Genomic DNA, 21,950 nt, shown 5'->3' with positions numbered 1-21,950 from the left:
CAATTCGCCATACTTTCAGGCCGTAAAATGAATAGATTAGGACGTCTATTTACCGATTACCGAGTTATCATTACGTACATTCATTTTTGGATTTCCGTACCCAAAGGGTAAAAACGGGACCCTATTACTAGTGTTTTCACCTATCAATAGAGCAATTATTGAGGAAGGTTTAGGTATATAATCGTTTAAGGTTTTGTGTAACCCGTGCGAAGTCGGGGCGGGTATTATACACGAGAAAGATTGAAAAGAAGATGCCCAACAGTGGGCAATATAGGCGTTACTGATTACCTAACAGAGTAACACCCTCGAGCAATTACATAAAAGTGACAATTAGATTTTGTTTGCTTACTCGACTCCTGATTGGCCGAGGTTGCGACCCCCCGCGTCTATAAAAGGGGGTGCGCGCCGCGACACATCGCATTTACCTTTCGGCCGAGGTAGAGGCAACAAGTATTGCTAGTATAAGGACTGCCGACTGATTTAATTTAATTCTAGTGTTACAAAAACCCCGCCAAAATGGGGCCTAGTTTAAGTTGGAACATTTTTTGTGTTCTTTTAGTAGTTTCCGTTTTATGGAAACCTGCGTACACTGATGGTGAGTGTTTTTTTTATTGTTTATAATAATATTTAGTCAGGTGACAACAAAACTCACTAAAGGATTAAAATTAATGAAACAAAAATAAACCTTGTTTTGTTACTAGTACGGTTCACTATGGCTCTGAATTTGCGGTAGTAATTACTGACTTTCGGTTGTCATCTGACGATTTGGTACCTCAGTTATTGGCACTCACAATGTATAAATAAATTGTTTTGATATCGCTTATTTTAGAGATATTAGTTCTAGTGCCAATAATTGAGTATATAATTTTTCATTTCATGCTTACTAATCATTGTTCTAAAACAATTCGTTATTTCATTTAATAAATGCGTTCATAAGTCATACTATAAATAAAGATCTAGAGTTTAAATTTCACTATTTATATTTTATTTAGATGTAGATAAAAAAGGTGCTATTCAAAGGGATCCCCTTAGGATTAAATTTACTTACTATCTAAATAAATACCCAATTAACATCACATGCTATACAAACCAAACGTAACTCTATACGGTTTTCATTTTAAAGCTCTATTTTTTTCCTATCAAAACATTTTTCTAGCATTATTTATATTTAGGTACTTAAGAATCTAGTGAACTAACCAAAACAATAGTTTTATCGCAATGTACTTAAAACCTTGACTTTTACGACGAGCCGTAAAGGCATATCAATAAGTTTACTTCATCCAAAATGTTATGTTATGATTATTCAATCTTGTAATTTACAGAAATTCCTAACAACTGTTAGGAAAAATATGGTTTTTAAATTGTTTAATTTGTTTAGGTACCAGAAGTTTCAAAACTTTGAAAAGCTCACATTGTCGGCAGATAAGTCCGTAATAAAGACGCATCTAAATTCAAAATTGCTTAAAATTTTGGATTTTGGTTTAAAAGCTTAACTATTCTACTTGAAAATTTAAATAAACGTGCTTTCTTAGACACCTAAAGTTGCGATTATCTGTCTCTGTGTTTACCATTTATGAGATTTGTAAGCCAAATATAGTAAAATGACTTTAAAAATGTCTTTGTCCTAAAAGTTTCCTAACATTCTTTGAAAACTTCTGTAACAAATTTACAATAATGATTACATACCTTACTGTAACCGATAGTTTCTGAGACTATTATAGGTAAATTCGGTGTAGAATTCGCAGGCCACTGACGAGCCTTCCAAATGGATGCCGTTACAATGGATTCATCCAAATGGACGGCATCCTAATATTAAATATTGTACGTTTTTGACATTCACGGACCGATTTTGGAGTGCAGCCACGCTATTTGGACTGTTGGAAGGCTCGTCAGTGGCCACCTTGAAGTACATATATTCTTCTTTGTCTTATCTTTCTTTTGTTTTATAGACGTCAAAAATATATATTTTACAGCTTCTGATAACTGATTTTTGTTAGCTTTTTTACCACGTATCTGCTAATCAAGCATACTATCTATCTGATAGCAAGCTATTATGTTATCTGCTCTAGATGTCACCTTTAGAACCCTGATCACTCACTCTTTGAAGAACTGAAGCTTTTACTCATTAACGGCTTCTGTTGCCAACATGATAACTCATTGCAATAACATCGGATACACTTTGACCCCTTATCACTGTCTTATCACTATAGGTGCTCGTTAATGTAACACATAGGTATAAAGACCACACAGTGTACAATGAACAATGTTGACATTGATAATTCCGTATAATTTTCCACTTATAGTTATAATATATTATATCTTGTTAACCTTTCTCAAGTTAAAGATCTTAATGGATTTGACAACGCATACTCAAGAAGACTTAAAAAGCATGCTACTATAAAAGATATTTTTTTTTATACTATTTCACATGTTATACTGAAGAAAATTCTTTCTCCTAAGCCTAAAAACATAACTGAGCTTCAAGCAGGAAAGTACATTTATAGAAAAACATACTAACAGACTTAAAAGAAATTTCCGTGCCATACTTAATCGAATACAGAAAACGTATAACTCTAATGCTCGATTAGGATCAAGCTTACCTTTTCCTTACCTAAGGTAAAATAACACGTCAAAATTAGTTGTTTCTTATAAATTGATCCTTGTTGACTATCAAACTGACAATGATATTTTAAAACAAGGTTTTCAAATCTTCAAATTTTTATCCTTTTAAAAGCCTGTCTCTCAGTAATCCTTCATATAGTGAGGGAAGTAGTGTCACCCAATGTATGGGACGTGCAAATTTTGGTATCGGATGAATTCACTTGGCACAGATGTAGTATACGTAAAGCTAAGTCAATCCAGCCCGGTAGCCATCCGCCACCCCCTGGTGGGTAGGCAGGGGGGCATCCAAAGTTACACGCCGCATATCGGCTTCTATTTACCTACCACCTCGAGTTTGGTATCATTTCCAGATAAATTCGGGATGAGGAATTCATTATTGAGACACTTAATGTACAGTTTAATAGAAAAAAATAAAAATATTGCCGAACTAATCAAAATCGGTTTGCAATTTTTGTTATTCAACTATTACTATTATCAGCCGAAACTACAAATGCTAGAAAGTTGAAATATGCACACCAGGCTACATTTATAATGTGTACAAGAGATAAGAAGCGATTTTGAAAAATGTAACCCCTAAGGGGGTTAAAAAGGGGATGAAAGGTTGTATGGGGTTCATGTTTTATTTTAAGCTAGGAATTTCAAACTTCGTTAAAAGATATATTATTGAAATACAAGAAAACTAATTTCAGCGTTTTTGAAAATTCATCCCCTAAGGTGGCGAAATAGGGGTTGAAAATTTGTATGGAGATCAAAATTATTTTCGAGTGTGGGACTTGAAACTTTTTATATGCGCATATTATTAGAATACAAGAAAAGTGACTTCAGCGTTTTTAAAAATTCATACTTTAACGGCGTTAAAAAGGAGTTGAAAGCTTGAATCCATTACAAATTACTTTAACTGCCCCCCCTGCCTACCTGCCAGGGGGTGGCGGATGTCTATCGGGCTCAATTAGCTTAGCTTTACGTATATTACATCTGTGCTAAGTGAATTCATCCGATACCAAAATTTGCACCTTATGACACTACTTCCCGGGCTAATATCAGATCATCGTGATCATATATTATATACCTAATTTTGGACATTTAGTATGACTTACTTTACTTCCATAATAATATATTCCTATTCGAGGCTTCTTGTAAATTAATACTAGCAACTCTTATTTCTCATAAATGACCAATCGTGGCTAATCGCTATATTCTCTTGTTTAATATTCTCAATATTGCCTTGCCTTGACAATGACCGGTACATGATAAACAACGAAAAACAGATAGTTTTGCCCTCCGACCCGCTTATCACACTCCATTGTTTTTGGCGTATTAATAGTCTCCTACTTCCAAGGCCGGTAGATAAGTAAGTGATCTTTGCACTTTCGTCATTGGGGCTGATAAAGTTAAATTAGAAAATTAAAGCAATAGTAATAAAGATTAAACTTGAGTATTCAATAACTGTAAGTAATAACTAATATATTTTTAACTTATCGGGAGCCACGGGAGCCCATCTTTAGGAGTAGAGTAGTACCTATTTCCCACGATCGGAACAAATTTTACAGTTTGAACAAAATAATATTAAGTATCTTGTAAATGTTTATCTTTATTCATTTTCTATGTTCTTATCAATTTCTTTATCTGCGTCCGTAGAAATAATGCCTTTGCTAGATTTGACAAATGGCGCTTTCGCAATATGTAAATTGTAGACAAAGTGCAAGTTAATTAGTATTTTATCAGCACTTTTTTTAAATTATATCAAAAATGAGGCATCAATGTCTCCAATCATCTACATATCCCTTCGGGTGGCAGCACCTCCGGTGGAACGGTAGGAGAAATGGCGCCGCCATTTTTTTAAATATGCCTCTAAGTGGCAGAGGCCGCGAGAAGGTTCGGTCATAACAAGCCCGTAATTGGCAGAGACCGTCTCGCGGCATCTGTGCGTCGCTGCATTTCGCGCCTAAAATAAAACCGTTAAAACTACGCCTTGCTTGCTCACTCTTGCAAGATGCATTCGTCAATAAACAAGGATGGTATTCCCTAACGGTCGAATTCCCGCGTAAAACAAAGTTTGTTAGAAATAACGTGATGTTCCTGCCCCACCTCGCCCATTACGCGCCGACTGTCGTCGAGCCGCGAACATTCAAACGGAATACGCACTGATAAAAAGTGAAATAAACTGTGTGAATCGTGTTAAATGTATTGTTTTGTCATAAAGACTGCTTTTTCTACAATCAATTGTTTTATTTCGTAATTATACGTATTTTTACATGAAAGTAGGAAAAAATTGGTAATATGAGATTAGAACAAGTCTAGCATAATTCACATAAATAGAATAGAATTCATTGGTATACAATCAAATAACCAATTTTATGCTGAATTCAGTGATATATAGTTTGTATATATCATTCATAGATTTTTTTTGGCAAACGGTCATATTTCTAACACGCGCCAAATTCGCGATGATCACCCGTTGAGGCCCCGCCACTTGACGTATATTTTTCCAAAATGGCTGCGCCACTCAACCGGCTTGTTATGTCTGTCCGTCTCGCGGCCTCCGCCACTTACCGTAGAGACCTCGAGGAGGACAATGCCACTCGAAGGGATATATGTTTGCTACGGAAAGCGTAAACTTCCGCAGCTGATGGTAACATCAGGCAGACAGTTCTTGTTGTCGCTTGTTTCCCACACGGCTAAACTGCAAAAACTACTTGAAATTTTGTTATTTTTTAGATAATTAGGTACCTCATCAATTACGAGTATCATTAAGTTCTTGTCAATATTCCATTTAATTGTTCTAAATCAGTTTGTAGTCTTGTTACTACAGTAATCTCTGCCAGTCAATCAGAGCTTATATATTTGTTTACCACTTCAAGGCCCAAACTATTCACAATCCTCATCAACCACACCGCATTCAAACCAGCATCAGTGTAACCTCCAAATACGTACAGTTGCGACTGATGTTGATATCAATTTATTCACAGTCGAAATGTTTAGTGAATTAAAGTCAGATCACATGGGAAGGGGTCGGCCCCCAGTCGCAGTCAGGGCACTGATCGACAAATAGAATAATTGCTATGACTGTACAGTTACCATACAATATTGTCATAAGTATACAATTTTGATACAATATACCGATTGTAATTTCATTTCGATCAAGAGGCGAAAAGTAAAATACCAATTAGAGATGTCCAAAACTTGAAAAACGTTTATCGGAGGTTCGGACGCAAAAAATTAAAATAACCACATGGATTGCTGGCTTAATTTTGAACTTCAGGGCTGGAGTCGAACTTTTAATTAAGTATGTATTTATATTTAAAAGAGTATGACGACTTTGATTGTCGTTTGTTTGTAATATTTTATATTTAACTACAATACCAAAAATATTAGCCTCAGGTCAACCTTTACTTCTATAACGGCCCCCAGATTGATGTCAGTACATCATCCCTATGATGAAAATAATTGTCAGATGTCTTTAGAAAATGTGTCTTAACAATACCAGACAACAAATAACTGACGCGGACTGTACAGAAATCCAGTGCCTCGACAGAGAAAGTAATCCCATTATTTAATTTAGACATTTACAGATCTGAAGGAACCGATAAGGTGACCGAGGAAGCTTGTTTCCTTCACTGTCATTTTGTCATTAAACCTAATTTTTGTCAGTTATGGATGGACATTAAATTTTACAAGCATCTTGGCTCTTTTGATTCAAGATAAGTGATGCATATGCAGACAGAGCAAAACAAAAGGTATTTTGTCCGATAGTGGAGCTTGATTTCTAACTCTGACTTATATTGCTCGTTGGTCCCGAAGAAATTTTAATGTACAATATGTAGATCATAATTATGTATGAATATGTAGATTATATAATGACGAAGTCAGTTGCAGATATCATCCTTGGTATGTTTGGGACGAAGCATGTTGCTGATTTGCATTTGTAGCCTAACCCGTGTTGCGGATTTCTTACATATAACTGGAGTATTTTTCGATAGAAAATATAGGAAGATCTAGATCATCATTTTGAACATTTACCAAAACAAATGAAACCATATTTGTGTAAGGCCCAGATATTCAATTGTAGTTCGTTTGCGTTTTTTATTAATACCACGTATTGAATTGAATGCTTAAAATACCACAAGTTACAATACACGATTAAGATGGTGGTATTTATTTTATCCTTTAGATTAAAGGTCAAATCCTTTTATCTTTTTCTACATCGTATTTGACAGAAGAGGGTGATTGCTTTATATTGTCCTTATCACAGGCAACGTGCTTTCTGGGAATTTTAAGGTTTGTAAAGGGTATACACAATGTATACCTGACCAGTTAGTTCATAAAGTGTTATTTATAAGTGTAAGTGGTTCTGCTATGAACCAAACAAGAACATCCCATTTTGTTTGTCTTCTTCCAGTCAAGGTATTATGTCAAACCTGTGTATGTGTATGTAATGTGTATTTTAATGGCTACGCTAGATCATTCGGACTACACAACGGATGTTAAACATCGATCTATCTGCCCGTTTGTCATTGATCCAATGAAAAAGTTACAACTGCGAAGATTTTTAAGGAATATCGACTCTATGACAGAGAAGATAAAGGTCAAAAAATTTGGTTGGGATCAATTGATGACTATGACCGTTTATGAGTGATCGTTGCGTCCTGTTTGGGATAATTGTATCCAAGATTATTCTGTAGGCAAACAGCTTCACTTACATTCAGCAGCGGAAATAGCTTAGCGGGCAGGTTATTCAAAATGATCTGTACAAACAACGAAGTTGTGTTCAGATCATTTTGAACAACTCGCCCGCTTAGCTACTACTGCTATTGACGGTAAAAAAATAATATATACCTATGTATCATTTCACTGATTTGAGATTTTCATTCATGTTTACCCGAAAATACTTGAATAACATTACTATCCCATTATACTTTCAGTTATTTTGGATAGAGCTTCCTTATCTAATCGTGATTAATACATACTAAATATAACATTCAATGTCAAATTTTATCAGCCCAATATAGACCAACATCTAATGGTGTTTTCCTAGCCTCATGAACTACAATATCTTACTTTACTGCATCGATAGATAGATGCATCAAAAACCACACGTATCTTTGATTTATGTTTTAATTTACCACACCACAGCAAAGAAAAAATCCGTTACCCTTTAGTCCTACTAATCAAAAATGTATTATATTTAAATTTCCGCTCACAAGCTTAGCGTTGTTTGAAAACCAAGAAATATCTAGAACAGATAAATACAGGAATAAACAAATTTACTAATATCCTTATTGCCACCCCTATCTTAACTACAGCTGCTATCGCAAGTGTCATTAAGCTCTAGATCGAGGCTAGGAACATCCCGATGTACTGATTCATCGATAACACTGACCTCAGTGACCCCAGTGACCCTAGTGACCCCCTTACATCCGTCAACAACTTGACCTCACGTAATCACAATAGAACGCAAATATGATAACTTGATAAGATATTTTTCTTGGAAATGTTTTCAGGAGTTATTGTTCCATGTTTTTTATTAATTCAAAAAGTTCTCAACCATTTAAATAGAATAAAATGGAAAATTTTACAGGAAACCAAGGAAACTTTCTTTCCGTAATTGGAAAATCTTAATTCCCATTGCAAACATATGAGAAGATTCCGAAATTTTTCCATGTGCTAATTGACGAAAAAATTGACGTTTGATCATTCATTACATCATTCGTTTCGCGGGGAGCTATGGGTTATGAATGGGGAGAGAAGGACTGAGAGGGGGGTGAGGTGGGTTTTTAAGGCTACTGCTACAAAAATAATGTATTCCAATTTAAAATGGAGCTATAGTAATATTCATAATAAAAAAAAAACGATCCAACAATCTTCCAAAATCACCTTTGTATGAAAAACCCTCTCACCCCAAATACGAGACACTACGGGGTGAGGTGGGTTTTCCTCTTTATCGTCAAAGTTATAAAATGGAACTACCCAAAATAAAATACAAACTAAAATACAAACGTCCGAACCACTTATTATATACACAATTCAGTTTTCACAAGTAAAAATAAAATTTTATTAAGGTTTGAAAGTCAAATTTCTCCCAACTCACCCCATTTTACGGTACCGGCGGCACGGTACGGTAAATAAGTATATGACGCCGTATAATGGCCATATACGGCAGCTATCAAAATCGAGAATCCGACTTATCCTTACTCTTTACATCTCTTCTATAATCTATAATCAAAGACTTTTTGCTTTTCATTAATCTACACACTTTCATTTACGTAATTTTCAATAGATATTGAGATACCTACTTTAATTTCCTGAATCTTAAAAATATTTCAGTTATTTTATTTTATTGTCAGTGCATTCATTAGATAAAGAAAGCTTTGTCAATGTCATTAATAACTCTGTTGTTATCATGATTTGTTACAAATAACTAATTACTGGCATAAATTGACTGATAACAAGACAATTTATGCTGTCATTATTGGACGCTGCTTGTGGTAGTAATTAACTCATTAAATCATTAGTAATTAGTGTTCAAGTGTTACTTGCATGTTTATTTATTTCGTTATTATTTTCTTTACAGATAAGTGCAATGTTGGGTGCCAAGGATGTAAGTATACTTACTATCTACATTTATATTTCTTTTAAAAATATTATTTGTCTTATTACCAATACCATATTCTATCTTACCTATATAGTTTTACTCTATCGTAAAGTTTTGTACTTGACTAACTCGTCTTGTTCTTTTTAACAGTAATTTGTCGGTGTTTTTTTTTATTTTTCTCGCATTCCTTACTTTCTTTTCTTATTCGTTTTGTTTGAAATAATTCGAACCGGAATTCGAATTTTTCTGCTCATGATTAGTTAATTTTCTTATTCTCATTTACTAAATCACCATTAAAATCCTCAGCCCCCTCCGGCCCAACGTTCCTCAACGGCCACAAGTACAACTACGGCGTGGAAGGCACCGTCTCCATCTACCTGACCGGCGCCGACAAGCAGGAGACCAGCGTCAAGCTCTTGGGGCAAGTCTCCGTGGCTGCCTTGGGTAACTGCGCTCATGTGCTGCGAGTTCAAAACTTGGTGATCTCTGGGCCTGATGGCAAGGTAAGATATAGGAAAATATTAATTTCTCGGCATAATTACCAAATCTCAAACTTAACCAATTTACTAACTATTATAAAATCTAGATATCGAATGAAGAAGAAAATACTTAATGTTTTTTTGCTGGTGGATGTACCGCACACATTTAAGTACAAGGTTATCAAAATCTTTGTTTTCAAGGATGCAAAATAGTTTTTTTGTTGATTGCTCTTTTGCTAAAATAAGTTCTATAATATAGTTACATTCCGGGACGATATTTACATAATGCATACTAAGAGCTAAAATTATGGCAATCTGGATAAATCCCTACTGTACCACGACACTAGAAATACTTTCACAGTATCAATTCTAGAGACTTGTTCTATAAACTTGAACGATCTAACATATTTTCCCATTGTCCTCAGAAATACAACAAGCCTCCTGGACTCGAGAAGCCAGTGCGCTTCACGCTGCAGGATGGCCGTGTCGGCGCAGAGATCTGCGCTGAGGAGGGCGACACCCGCCGTTCCCTTAACATTAAGAGGGCCATCATCTCACTGCTGCAAACCGAACAGAAGTCTTCTAGCCAGGTAAATGAAATCATTATCATCTTGTCCAATCATTTCTTTGAATAGGCAGTTTAAGCCAGGAGCGACCCACAATTTTGAGAGCCTTCAACATCAGATCGAGATCGAGCTGTTGTGTTGCTGCTGTTTTAATTACCAGCATTTATTCCTCTCCTTAATAGCTACTGTTGTACGGGAGTAACGGGAGTGACCCGCAGTCTCTCGAGTTCCATAAACTTATTGATAGGTTGGATAACCAACATGAGATTTAAAGTCACGACTAGAACTTTTTAAACAATGACGGCCAAAAGCTTGCTGCTCACAGACTTATAGAGTCAGACCTAGAAAACTCTGCAGCGGATTTGATAGCCCACGCAGTGCACGCGTTATTTTAAACGTCAAACTTCTATGAAATTATGACGTATAAATAACACTTAGGTACACTGCGTGGGCTATCAAATCCGCTGCAGACTTTTCTTGGTCTGACTCTAGTCAAAATCCCTACCGTTTTTTGAACTCTACTGCAGCCTCATATTCAATGTCCATTTTTCCCAGGTTGACGTATTCGGCGCTTGCCCCACCGACGCTTCATCCTCTCAAGAAGGTGGCGCTGTGTTGGTACACAGGACTCGTGACCTCTCCCGCTGCACGCATCGCGAGCAGGGACAGAACAACCCGGTGTATGCCATCGCTAGTGACAATGCTGTAAGTTCAAATCTTCGAATTTCAAGGAAGATAAAATCGCTAAAATTGATTGTACCTTTTTGAAGGTCATTTTCGATTTAACCTCAGAATATTAAGCACAAATGTCGTTGAGACGAAGTTTATGTATATTTCACTATTGTAACCAAACTTTTTTCTCACTTAGCAAATCGCCGACACCCAAGTGCTCCAATCCATCCTCAACGTAGAATCCAAGGTCAATAACGGAGTCCCCGAGAAAGTCTCAGCCACCGAGGAATACCTGTACCGCCCCTTCTCCGTCGGCGAGAACGGTGCCCGCTCCAAGGTCCACACCAAACTGACCCTGACTGGCAAGTCAGCGGGAGCCGACGCTGGTGCCTTCACTCAAGTCCGCACCATTATCTTCGAGAACCCCCACGGTGTTGTTTCGGAACAGAGCAACTACCAAGCCGCTTTGGCTCAGGTCAAGGAAACCGCGAAGACTTGTGGAACTGAAGCCAGCTCTAAGTCTGCTGGCAACTTCGCTCAGCTCGTCAGAATTTTGAAGCCTACCAGCAAGGATGACCTGGTCAAAATCTTCAACGCAGTCAAAGGCAACAGCTTGGAAAAGTAAGTAGCGTCCGTAGCCTGAACTGTTTTTTAACTATCGAATGACACTAGGAAATACTTTATAAGACTCCACCTTAACCAGAGTAACCAGACACATATTAGAATCTACATTATTTAGCCTTCATTATCCAGTCTCGATCCCCTTAAGTTTTCCTTTGACCTTCCTTATCACAGTCGTTTAAAAAAAACGTAAAATTATTCAAACCAATTCTCTCTTATTGAGATTTATCTCCATTTGAACAAATCATAGTATTCTCAACCAATTTTGTTTTGATTCAATATTACTTTCCAGACATTTTCGCCTCTTAGATTCTTCGGAATAGTACTCTGTTTCACCAATCACCTTTCCCCAGGCGCGTGTTCATCGACGGTCTCCTCCGCACCGGCACCGGCAACAGCATCGAGGCCTCCATCCAGATCCTCAAGCAGAAGGAGCTAGATGCCCTGGAGCAGCAGATCGTGTTCCTGTCTCTTGGCAACGCGCAGCACGTCAACAATGAGGCGCTGAAGGCTGCTACTGTAAGTACCTATAGTTTTCTTTAGATTTTGATTAGAATTTGTTATTGCATGACTCCTAATAATGAGTAGGTGCACTGAAAGTAATAGGAAAGGATTGAAGTTGGTAGACTAAAAACCCCATGGTCTTGAGATTACTGTTGTACAAAAAACCCACACTTAAATCGAAATCTGATAAAAAGTTTTGAAGCTTCTTTAGCGAATGAAAAAAATGTCGTTCATGCCAGAGAGCAGCCTAAATCGAACATCGAAAGATCTGAATTTCTTTATCCGATGGAGAGACTGATCCTCAGTATGTATCCGATTTTGTCTAATCGAATTAATTTATCTATATTGTCTCTACTTTCTTCCACAGTCCCTCCTGGACCTCCCAAATATCCCCAAGGACACATACCTCGGAGTCGGCGCTCTGGCTGGTTACTACTGCCGCAGCCATGAATGCCACCACAAGAAGAACGAGGGCATCATTGCGCTGAGCACCAAGCTGGCTGCCAAGCTCGGTGGCTGCAAGGCGAAGAGCAAACTTGAGGAGGACACTGTAAGTCATGTCATGTTATATTGTTTTACTTACAAATATATGCTTCATCTGAAACATTTTAATCATTACAACCGAAATACTCCCACTGCTGGTTTTCAACGTTCGGTCTACGAACGTTTGTTGAGATCTTGACCTGACTTCTTCACTGACTAACAAATCCTAGCAGAAAATAATTTAGTTAAAAAAGCAGTAAGAGATATTCAACCTACCTCTACCTCTAATTAAACTACCTCTGCGCCATGCTCAGCCCAAAGGTCTTCATCGCGCTAGCAGAAAATCTCCATGATGGAGCACGATGAAGACCAACAAGTGTTGAACAATATCGCATATTATTGTTTTGATTTATAAAGTCAAAACTTTAGCCAGTTGCAATTATTATACTCGTATTACACTCATAATTAGCGCTGTTCTAACCTATCCTCATTTCCACAGATCGTAGCCGTCCTGAAGGGTATCCGCAACATCAGACACTTGGAAGATGTCCTTATCGACAAGATTGTGCACTGCGCGGTTGATCCCACCGTCAAGAACAGGGTTAAGGCTGCCGCGCTTGAGGCTTTCCAGGCTGATCCTTGCTCTGCTAAGGTAAGAACTAACTACTTTATAGTCTTCTTGTTAGGTTTCTGAACCAAAAATGTAAAAAGGGACCCTTATGTTGCGACTCTGTCCATCTGTATATCTGTCACATCATCATTTTTATCCTTTTGCACTTTATCAAGAAATGGTTCATGAAGACCCTTATTCGTTTTAGAAGACCTATCTAATTAATGACACACCAAACCATAGGGTTCAGGTTACATGAAAATATTTATTTGGTCCAATAGAGGGATAGATAAATATTCAATATTCAATTCAAATTAAAAGATAACCCAAACGCAAAAAGCAAAGTTTTTAATCCCCCTTTGCTCCTCAGATCAAGAAAACCGCATTGGACCTGCTGAAGAACACCCAGCTGGACTCCGAGATCCGTATCAAGGCTTACCAGGCCGTCATCGAGTGCCCCTGCGGCAAGTCGGCCTCCGAAATCAAGAAGCTTTTGGACAACGAGCCTGTTCACCAAGGTATGTCATCAGTCTCTACTTTATAGTCAGAAGCAAAAAACCCTTTTTCGGAATGATAAAAAGTACAAAGTGCAATAAACTTTATCAGTAGTCCTTGGTCTACACATTTGTTATGAGATTAGACTATTTTACATTAACTCGTTGAATAGAACAGTATGATTATTAATTTCAAATATCCTGTAACGGTCGCCATGTAAGGAAGCGATAACACAGAATAGGCGAAACCACCGAATGATAAGCCAATAATATAACTGACTTAATGTTAGGTACAGCGTCTCTTTTTTCTCCTGATATTGTTAACATTCAAGCTTTATCATTGATAAGAAATATGACAATGTACCTATTGCTTTATCTCGTTTCTTTGCTAAGACCATAGAAGTGTAAAAGAGAAGTTTTACTAAATGCCATTATATATTGACATTCCATTTGTAGTCGGTCGCTACATTACGACCAGCCTGCGACACATCCGTGCGTCGGCTAACCCCGACAAGCGCCACGCCCGCGAGCACTACGGCCAGATCCGCACTCCCAACCGCTTCAACGTTGACGACAGGTAACTCATTATGCTGTTTCTTTATTTAGGTTTGTACAGTATTTGTTGAAAGTATTTTTACTTCTTTCACGATATTTAACTTTACTTTTATTATTTTTGTCTGTTCTATGTACATATAGCGGGAATAAAGGATTTTAAAAACCTTAGGTACTCTCTTTTCTTTGCCTACTTCTTTTTTCTAAAGCCTTCCTCAGTCTTCGACCATTTTTAATGTTGATTGGGTTTCCTTTAATTACCTTATTCCCAACTTATCCACAAATTGTCTCTCCAACAGGAAATACTCCTTCTACCGTGAAGCCTCCTACAACATCGACGCTCTGGGCGTCGGTGGCAACGTTGAGCAGAGCGTGATCTACTCGCAGAACTCTTTCTTACCCCGCTCCGCAAGCTTGAACCTAACCACCGAGGTCTTCGGACACAACTTCAACCTGCTCGAGGTAACTATTATAATAATCAAAAAACATTACAGACCACAATACTTAATGTGTCTTTCAAACTTAGAGCATTTAGTAACTGGAGACGTCATGGATGTCATTTTCTGTACAAAACAGTCTGCCGATTTTTGCGCGGGAGGGGACGTTACTAGTTACTAAATATGCTCTAAGCTTTCAAATTAGAATTAAAAAGGAGATAATTGACTTTATTTTGTAGGGCCTGGGGGTCGCACCACTTGCAATGATAAAGTGTGTCAATGTCATCATTAATGTAATTTATTTATGAAAATATGACATATATAATGACACTCCTCACTTTGTTCTGAAGTCTGTGCAAAGTTAGTTAAGACCAACTCTAAGTAATTCATCGACAAATTGGTCGTTGGATTGGATCATGTTTTTGATTTAGATTTTTTGTGTATACTTATATCATCTTTCAAGTCCTTTTATAAGACCCTTTCCTCTTCAGCTCGGTGGTCGTCAAGGCAACCTGGACCGCGTGGTGGAGCACTTCCTCGGCCCCCGCAGCTTCCTCCGCACCGAGGACCCGCAGTCCCTCTACGACGACCTGAAGAAGAGGTTCAAGGAAGCTGAGGACAAGGTCAACCATGGTGTGCGTGGACGCCGCTCCATCAAGACTGAGATCGACAGCTTTGACAACCGCGTAAGTGGCTTTAAGAATATTCTTGGTCTGTGAACGATGCTTTAAGTATTGGTTATCATGCTATAAATGCAATAGATACTAATGAAATTACATTAGTTACCTACCATTGATTTATTATTATAAGGTTTATTTATAAGGTAGATACAAACATTAAAAATAAAATAAACTAACTTATCTATAAAATAAAACTAAATTAAAACTAAAACTAATAAGTACTAAATAAAATAAAATAAAATAAAATTAAAATACGTCTAAGAAATTGGGCCCCTTTGGCATGGTGCCGAGGACGCTGGCAGCATTTCCCCGCTGTATTGCGAAGCTAATACGTTGAGCGAGAAAGCTGCCAGCTCTTCGGTCACCAGTGAAATCGATAAGCCTCGATAGATACTTAATTCCGACTTCCGAGTAATTTTTTACATTTAAACACATTTTTGTATTTCCACACTTCTGATATAAGTATCTTGATTATTATTACAAACGTTAGTATACTTGGTCAAGCAAATCTTGTCAGTAGAAAAAGGCGCGAAATTCAAATTTTCTATGGGGCGAAAACCCTTCGCGCCTACAATTTTTAAATTTGCAGCCTTTTTCTACTGACAAGATTTGCTTGACCAACTATACCTACTCATATACTCTAAAAAAAAGTATTATTAATTTCTTTCTAATACAAGCCTAAAAAAGGTTTGAGAAATTCAGTTAAAGAAGAAATAAGTAGATTAACCCATATTCATTACCTTAAAAACATGTATTGTTCACAGGTAAAGGCTGAATCTACCTCTTACCACAACGAGTTGGACCTGGATATCTATGTCAAACTATTCGGAACCGACGCCGTCTTCCTCTCCCTTGGCGACGACAAGGGCTTCGACTTCAACCACGTTCTCGACCAAATAGTCCACTCGCTCAGCGATGGCATCAACAAAGTCAAGCACTTCCAAAAGGAAATCCATGCCAACGCTCTCTTCTTGGATGCAGAGCTCGTCTACCCTACCTCCACCGGTCTTCCTCTGAAACTCGACCTCATCGGTGCCGCCACTGCTCGTATCGATATCGCTACCAACGTTGATATCCGCCAAATCCTCCGCAACCCCGAAAACGCTAAAATCGACATTAAGCTCGTACCCAGCACTGATATCGAAATCTCTGGACTGTTCCTTGTCGACGCTGATGCCGTCGCTACTGGTCTTAAAGTCATCACCAACCTGCATTCATCTACTGGTGGACACCTCATAGCTAAAGTCCTCGAGAACGGACACGGTATCGACCTGCAATTCGCCCTGCCAATTGACAAACAGGAGATCCTGACCGCCTCCAATGACTTAGTTTACTACACTGCTGAGAAGGGACAGCAAGAGAAACATATCCCGATCAAGATCGACGCCGACAGGAAAGACTACAGTGGATGCTTCGATCAGCTGTCTGGCCTCATCGGCCTCACTTTTTGCGGAGAGGTTTCCGTGCCTTTTACTGTTTCTGGTCCGGAGGCACAAAACTCGATTTCCAAGTTCCTTGCCCGTTATCCTTTGACTGGAGCATCCAAGGTCAAAATTGTCGTCGAGAAGAACGACCTCCGCGGTTACCACATCAAGGGTATCGTGCGCGGTGACAATCCTGAGCGCCGCAGCTTTGAGCTGCTTTTCGAGGCTGAAGGTGGCAAGAACCGTCGCGCTCAGGTAACTGGAGAGCTTGTCAACAATCAACAAGAAAAGACCATCAAACTGGCTCTGGACTCTCCCATTAAGAAGGCTGGCGGTCAAGTTTCGATCTTCACCAAGCCCAGCGAATATGTCCTGCTTGTCAAAGCCAACTTGGACAACGACCAATACTACGCCCGTGCCGGCTTCAACGTTCAAGGTAACGAGCAACGCAGCGTATTCAAGCCCGTTGCCGAATACGAATTGCCTGGTGGTAAGGGCAAGCAATCTTTGAAGGTTGACGGACAATTGGTCAGAGAGGTTAACGGACCTAAATCGAAATACACGCTTGAAGGCATTAAGATTAGCTTGCCTAGCAATGAGGTTCTCGATATCACCGGACACTACGTTCATGAGCCTAACAGCTGCGAAATCGATCTGAAGGCGAAGAAGGGAGAGCACAACGTGATATTGGGCGGCTCATTGAAGGGCCACGACTTCAAACTCGAATTCCAGAACACTTTGAACGCTTACGTCAACTTCAAGGCTAGCGGACACACTGAATGGAGTGAATCGGTAAGTTAATATTCTCACATCACATTTTACTCAATATTATTAAATTTTTCCTTCAGTGTTTTAACAACATGACTTTTTAACTTTCAGGTGATCCATAACGACCTTGACCTGTTGTATGGTGGAGACCTGCGCGACCAGCGCAACCGCGTGACCTTCAACCAGCTCTTGAAGCACCACACCAAGCCTTCGGAGTTCAGCCTTATCACGAAGAACAAATGTAAGCATACACGCATGCGCTACGATATTATAAACAGCATATTATAAACATTTTCATGGCGATGGCGGTGTTCATTTTCAGCCGACTTCAATTCGCCTGAATGTTTTTTATTATGTCGAATATATGTATGTATATACCCGGTACAAGTTTCTTCTTTTTTTTACAGTCGAGGTCCACGCTTTGCCCATCAAGGTCAAATTCGACGGTGAAGTTGACCCCAAGAAGGTCGACATTGTCATCGAAGGCCAGTACATCGACAAGAAGGCCGAATTCGAACTAGAAGCCAGAACTCAGATCAAGCACCCCGGCGATTACAGCGTGAAACTGATCGCCAACGCTGACAAGAATGGAATTGAGGTCTTCGCTAAGCGTGACATCGTCTCCGCTGACAAGTCCAACTTGGAGAACTACATTGCTGTCAAGAACATTGGCAAATACGAGCTTTCTGGAGTTGTCACTCACAAGAATAAGCCTAATGACGTGCATCTTGGAGCCGTTGGTCATTTGAAGATTGCTGGCGGCGGCAAGAATGAAGACATAACGTGAGTAAACTAAACTGATAAATATTTTGTGTCACGAGAATAATTGCGAAAAAAACAGAGATATCTATTATTAGGTATAAGTCAAGTAGGATCGTAGTTAGTTACCTGACAGAAAATGAGATTATTAAAAATAGCGAACAAGCGGTCTCGCTTCCAGACAATTTTTGAGTAGCAACCAAACAACTTACCATTACGCAGAGCTTTTACATCTAGAACATTAATTGAAAGAATGAAATTAAAATAGTTGTTAATGATTCCGTATTTTTACAGATTCGACCTCGGAGTAATCGACAACAACAACTTATACTCATCCCACGCCAAGATTGCCTATTCAAAGGGTGCCATCCTTGACTGGCTTCTCAAAGTCATCAAGGGAGCCAACTCCAAAGGAGAACTCAAGCTTATCATCAAAGACACCATCAGCGCTAACGGTCAATACGCTGTCACCGACGCCGACGGCAAGGGTAACGGAGCCGTTTTGGTTGACTTCAAGAATGTTGGACGCAAGATTAAGGCTGATGTGAAGTTCCAAGTGAAGAACCCGGTATACAACGCTGATGTTGATGTGTTCTTGAACTTCGAGAAGGACAACAAGGATAAGGTTTCGTTCTCAACCAAGACGAAGACCACTGAGAAGCTTGTTGACTCCAAGTAAGTATAACAAGTGAAAATTTGTTTAAAGAGTGAAACAAAGGAGTTGTCTTAAATCATCATTTTGAGGTCTTGTTTTATGAAAAATTAAAGAAATTGCTGAATTTTCAAAAGCTGTAGAAGATTTACAAAAGAAGATTCCAAATCTGTTTAGAAATAACATAGTAGGCGACATACATTTGGCCGAATTCGAGAACCTCTTTTCTTTTAGAAGTCAGTACCTATAAAATTATTATTTTTCTAGGAACAAGCTGGACTACGCTGGCAAGAGGACCGAACTGAACGTGAACGTGAACAACGACATCAACGCCCAGGCTGCTGGCAAGACCGCGGCGCTGATTGAGATCGTCCTGCCTACAGAGAGACTGCTTAGCTTGAAACTCGACCGTGACATCACTTTCAAGGATGATGTAAGTATACCACCGAAAACATGTGTAATGGCTGCCTTAAATTTTTCTTCTTTTCATACTGTTACCCCCCGCTGGGCTGTAGGGCTCGAATCATAATCTTCCACTGACTCCGGTCCTGGGAAACTGGGGTCACCTCTTCCCACCCCATCCCCAATACACTCAACTCTTGCTCCACAGAACGGCGCCAAGTAAATTTAGGGCGACCATGTTTCCGTCTGCCTTAACACTGCTGATAAAAGGTTTTTCCTATTGGTTTCTATCCGTCCTAGTTCTTAGCAATCTCCATCCAGTTGTCATTTCCACATAAAGTAAAAGTTACTTTAGAAAATTCCTACACACAGTGGAATAATACTATTCGCTGTATGATAACACCAATGAGTAGACTGTTGATGAAGATGATAATAAATTTCAAATTAATTTAAATTAATTGCTTTTTGTTCAGGTGTACAACGGCCACGCTGAAATCATTCTCGCTGACGCAGTCAAGCGTGGTGGCGCAGCGTCCGAAATCAGCTACAAGTCCAAACTGAACAACTGCAACTTCAAGAAGGACGTCTACCACTACGAAGGCGAGCTTGGTCTGTCTCTCAAGGACGGAAAGCAGCTGAAGAACACGTTCTTCATTAAGAACCAATTGTCTGGTGACAAGGGCAAGCTTGAACTTAAGGTACTTATTGCTAAAACTTCTCATAAATTTCGTTTACGGTCCAGAGACGCTTAAGAGTTACCTGTATTTTGAAATACTTAACTAATTTAGTTCTTCTAACGGCTCATTTAATAATTTGACCGCCAGTAATGATTCACGATATAACGCCGCACACGAAATAAAATAAGTATAAAGTCTAGATTAAAATAAAAATACACGATTAAAACTCCATCCCCCTATAAGTCCTAAAAATTCTCCATTAGAAAAAATACAAAAAGATGATGTTACACGTCTTTTGCCGTATAATATCTAAGCGTGCCCTAGAAACGGTTAAAACATTTTTGTTTCTCCTTCAGTCTGACATCAACGGCAACCTGATCCCCCACCCCGCTTCGCTGTCTGGCAGCATCGACTACACCAACCCTGACTCCTTGGAGGGCTCTGACAACTACAGACTCAAGGGTAGCTACGGCAACGATATCGGTTTCGATTTGGACGGCAAATTTGAACTTCAGGTCACCGGAGAAGGCGATAAGAAGTAAGTCCAAATTATTACGTAAAGAAAGACCCAGAAGGAATTTCGAACATTGACCCGCCTCACGGTCATAATTGCTGACACGCTTAAACACAGTTTTTCAATGACACTGCAATAACCAGCAATCAGCATGCACAGAGTTGTAACGTTTTAAATTCTTAGATTTCTTATAACTGCTCTGAGGGCTTTATATCTAGTCTGCGTCTATGTGCTTACTTATCTGCCCAGAATCCTCAAATATATCCAGTAATAAATAGACGTACTAACGACTAAGATAACTAACGTAATAGACATATTTAAATTTAAGTATTTCTTCTAGATACCTCGACGAGAGCACCGTCAGCTTCCGTCTGCCATTCGAGAAGGCGCACGACATCAAGATCGTTTCCAACTGGCTGTGGCTTGTACCTCAGAGCAAGAGTGTGTACCTCGAAGTAAGTACCTCTTTAACATTTACAGAATTCATCATTGATAGCTTTAGTCGTTTCTAATCATCATTATTGCACTCCCTTATCGCTCACTGCTAAGTTAGTCTTCAAGTAGATAAACCGTATCTCGGCCCTGAACTAATATCATCTAGAAGTGACCCGCAACCTCCCAAGTGACATCTGGATCCATTGTTTGGATAAAGAATTACTTCTCCTCGTATCATAACTTTGCCTGGAACTTTATTAACATACAAAAGAAAACCTATTGAAAATCCCCTTAAATATTTGTAAGTCGCATTTAATTTCTAACTGTCACTTTTTTCAACAGTACTCTTCAGTCCAGTCGGTCCAAGTGAACGCTGATGTGTACAAATTCGACGCTAACGGCAAGGTTGGACCTAAGAACGGTTTCACCAAAGTCAAGGTCTTGGTGCCCCATGTCGATCCTTTGAGCCTGGACTTCAACTACAAGGCTGATTTGGAAGGTAAATGTTTAAAATTCATAAAGAGTAGTTAGTTAGTTTTGAGTCCTTAAGGTAAGTTCAAATAAACCTTGTTATGTTAAATCTTGGGCTAAGAGATGACCACCATAAGGATACACCCAGTTTCAAATTGTTTTCTTTTTTTTTTAATATTCTTAAAAATATATTTTGTTGTATAGGCGAGAAGAAGACCGGAAGCGCGGAAGTGAAGGCAGTATACGGAAAGGGCAAGACCGCCAACATCGCGGTGGACGCATCAGCTGCTCAGAAGGAATACGCTGTCAAGATCAGGGCTAACACTCCTCAGAACGACCAGCTCAAGAAACTGGAACTTAGCATCAACTCAAAGGTACATATCTTATTAACGAAAGATATACTCGTAGTTGATTTAAGTTTGAACGTCAACTTACTGACTTGATGTAAATACGTGATAACATATCATGTTAACCTTTTATCTAGGTGTACTAGGTAAACTTTTGGCCACCCTAAAACTACTACAACTTATGACGAA

General features: G+C 38.8%; 1 protein-coding gene across 1 annotated transcript in view; it reads left to right on the top strand.

Annotated features, from left to right (window-relative positions):
- The first annotated feature begins 416 nt into the window (after positions 1 to 416).
- The window catches only part of LOC134801440 (apolipophorins), a 44,405-nt gene continuing 22,871 nt past the window's right edge, over positions 417 to 21,950 (top strand). The window contains exons 1-23 of the mRNA XM_063774000.1: positions 417 to 595; positions 9,194 to 9,220; positions 9,521 to 9,717; positions 10,119 to 10,283; positions 10,815 to 10,964; positions 11,128 to 11,552; positions 11,906 to 12,071; positions 12,424 to 12,606; positions 13,039 to 13,191; positions 13,520 to 13,667; positions 14,100 to 14,220; positions 14,495 to 14,657; positions 15,124 to 15,318; positions 16,077 to 17,528; positions 17,616 to 17,745; positions 17,912 to 18,287; positions 18,558 to 18,938; positions 19,183 to 19,348; positions 19,791 to 20,015; positions 20,351 to 20,532; positions 20,849 to 20,963; positions 21,286 to 21,442; positions 21,619 to 21,788. Of these exons, the coding sequence (XP_063630070.1) occupies positions 517 to 595; positions 9,194 to 9,220; positions 9,521 to 9,717; positions 10,119 to 10,283; positions 10,815 to 10,964; positions 11,128 to 11,552; positions 11,906 to 12,071; positions 12,424 to 12,606; positions 13,039 to 13,191; positions 13,520 to 13,667; positions 14,100 to 14,220; positions 14,495 to 14,657; positions 15,124 to 15,318; positions 16,077 to 17,528; positions 17,616 to 17,745; positions 17,912 to 18,287; positions 18,558 to 18,938; positions 19,183 to 19,348; positions 19,791 to 20,015; positions 20,351 to 20,532; positions 20,849 to 20,963; positions 21,286 to 21,442; positions 21,619 to 21,788 (5,526 nt within the window). The 5' untranslated portion in view covers positions 417 to 516. The remainder of the gene's footprint in view (positions 596 to 9,193; positions 9,221 to 9,520; positions 9,718 to 10,118; positions 10,284 to 10,814; positions 10,965 to 11,127; positions 11,553 to 11,905; positions 12,072 to 12,423; positions 12,607 to 13,038; positions 13,192 to 13,519; positions 13,668 to 14,099; positions 14,221 to 14,494; positions 14,658 to 15,123; positions 15,319 to 16,076; positions 17,529 to 17,615; positions 17,746 to 17,911; positions 18,288 to 18,557; positions 18,939 to 19,182; positions 19,349 to 19,790; positions 20,016 to 20,350; positions 20,533 to 20,848; positions 20,964 to 21,285; positions 21,443 to 21,618; positions 21,789 to 21,950) is intronic.

The sequence above is a fragment of the Cydia splendana genome, chromosome 22 (genome assembly GCF_910591565.1).
Source record: "Cydia splendana chromosome 22, ilCydSple1.2, whole genome shotgun sequence".
Classification (NCBI taxonomy): Eukaryota; Metazoa; Arthropoda; class Insecta; order Lepidoptera; family Tortricidae; genus Cydia; species Cydia splendana.
This window is presented reverse-complemented; position numbering and strand designations above follow the sequence as displayed.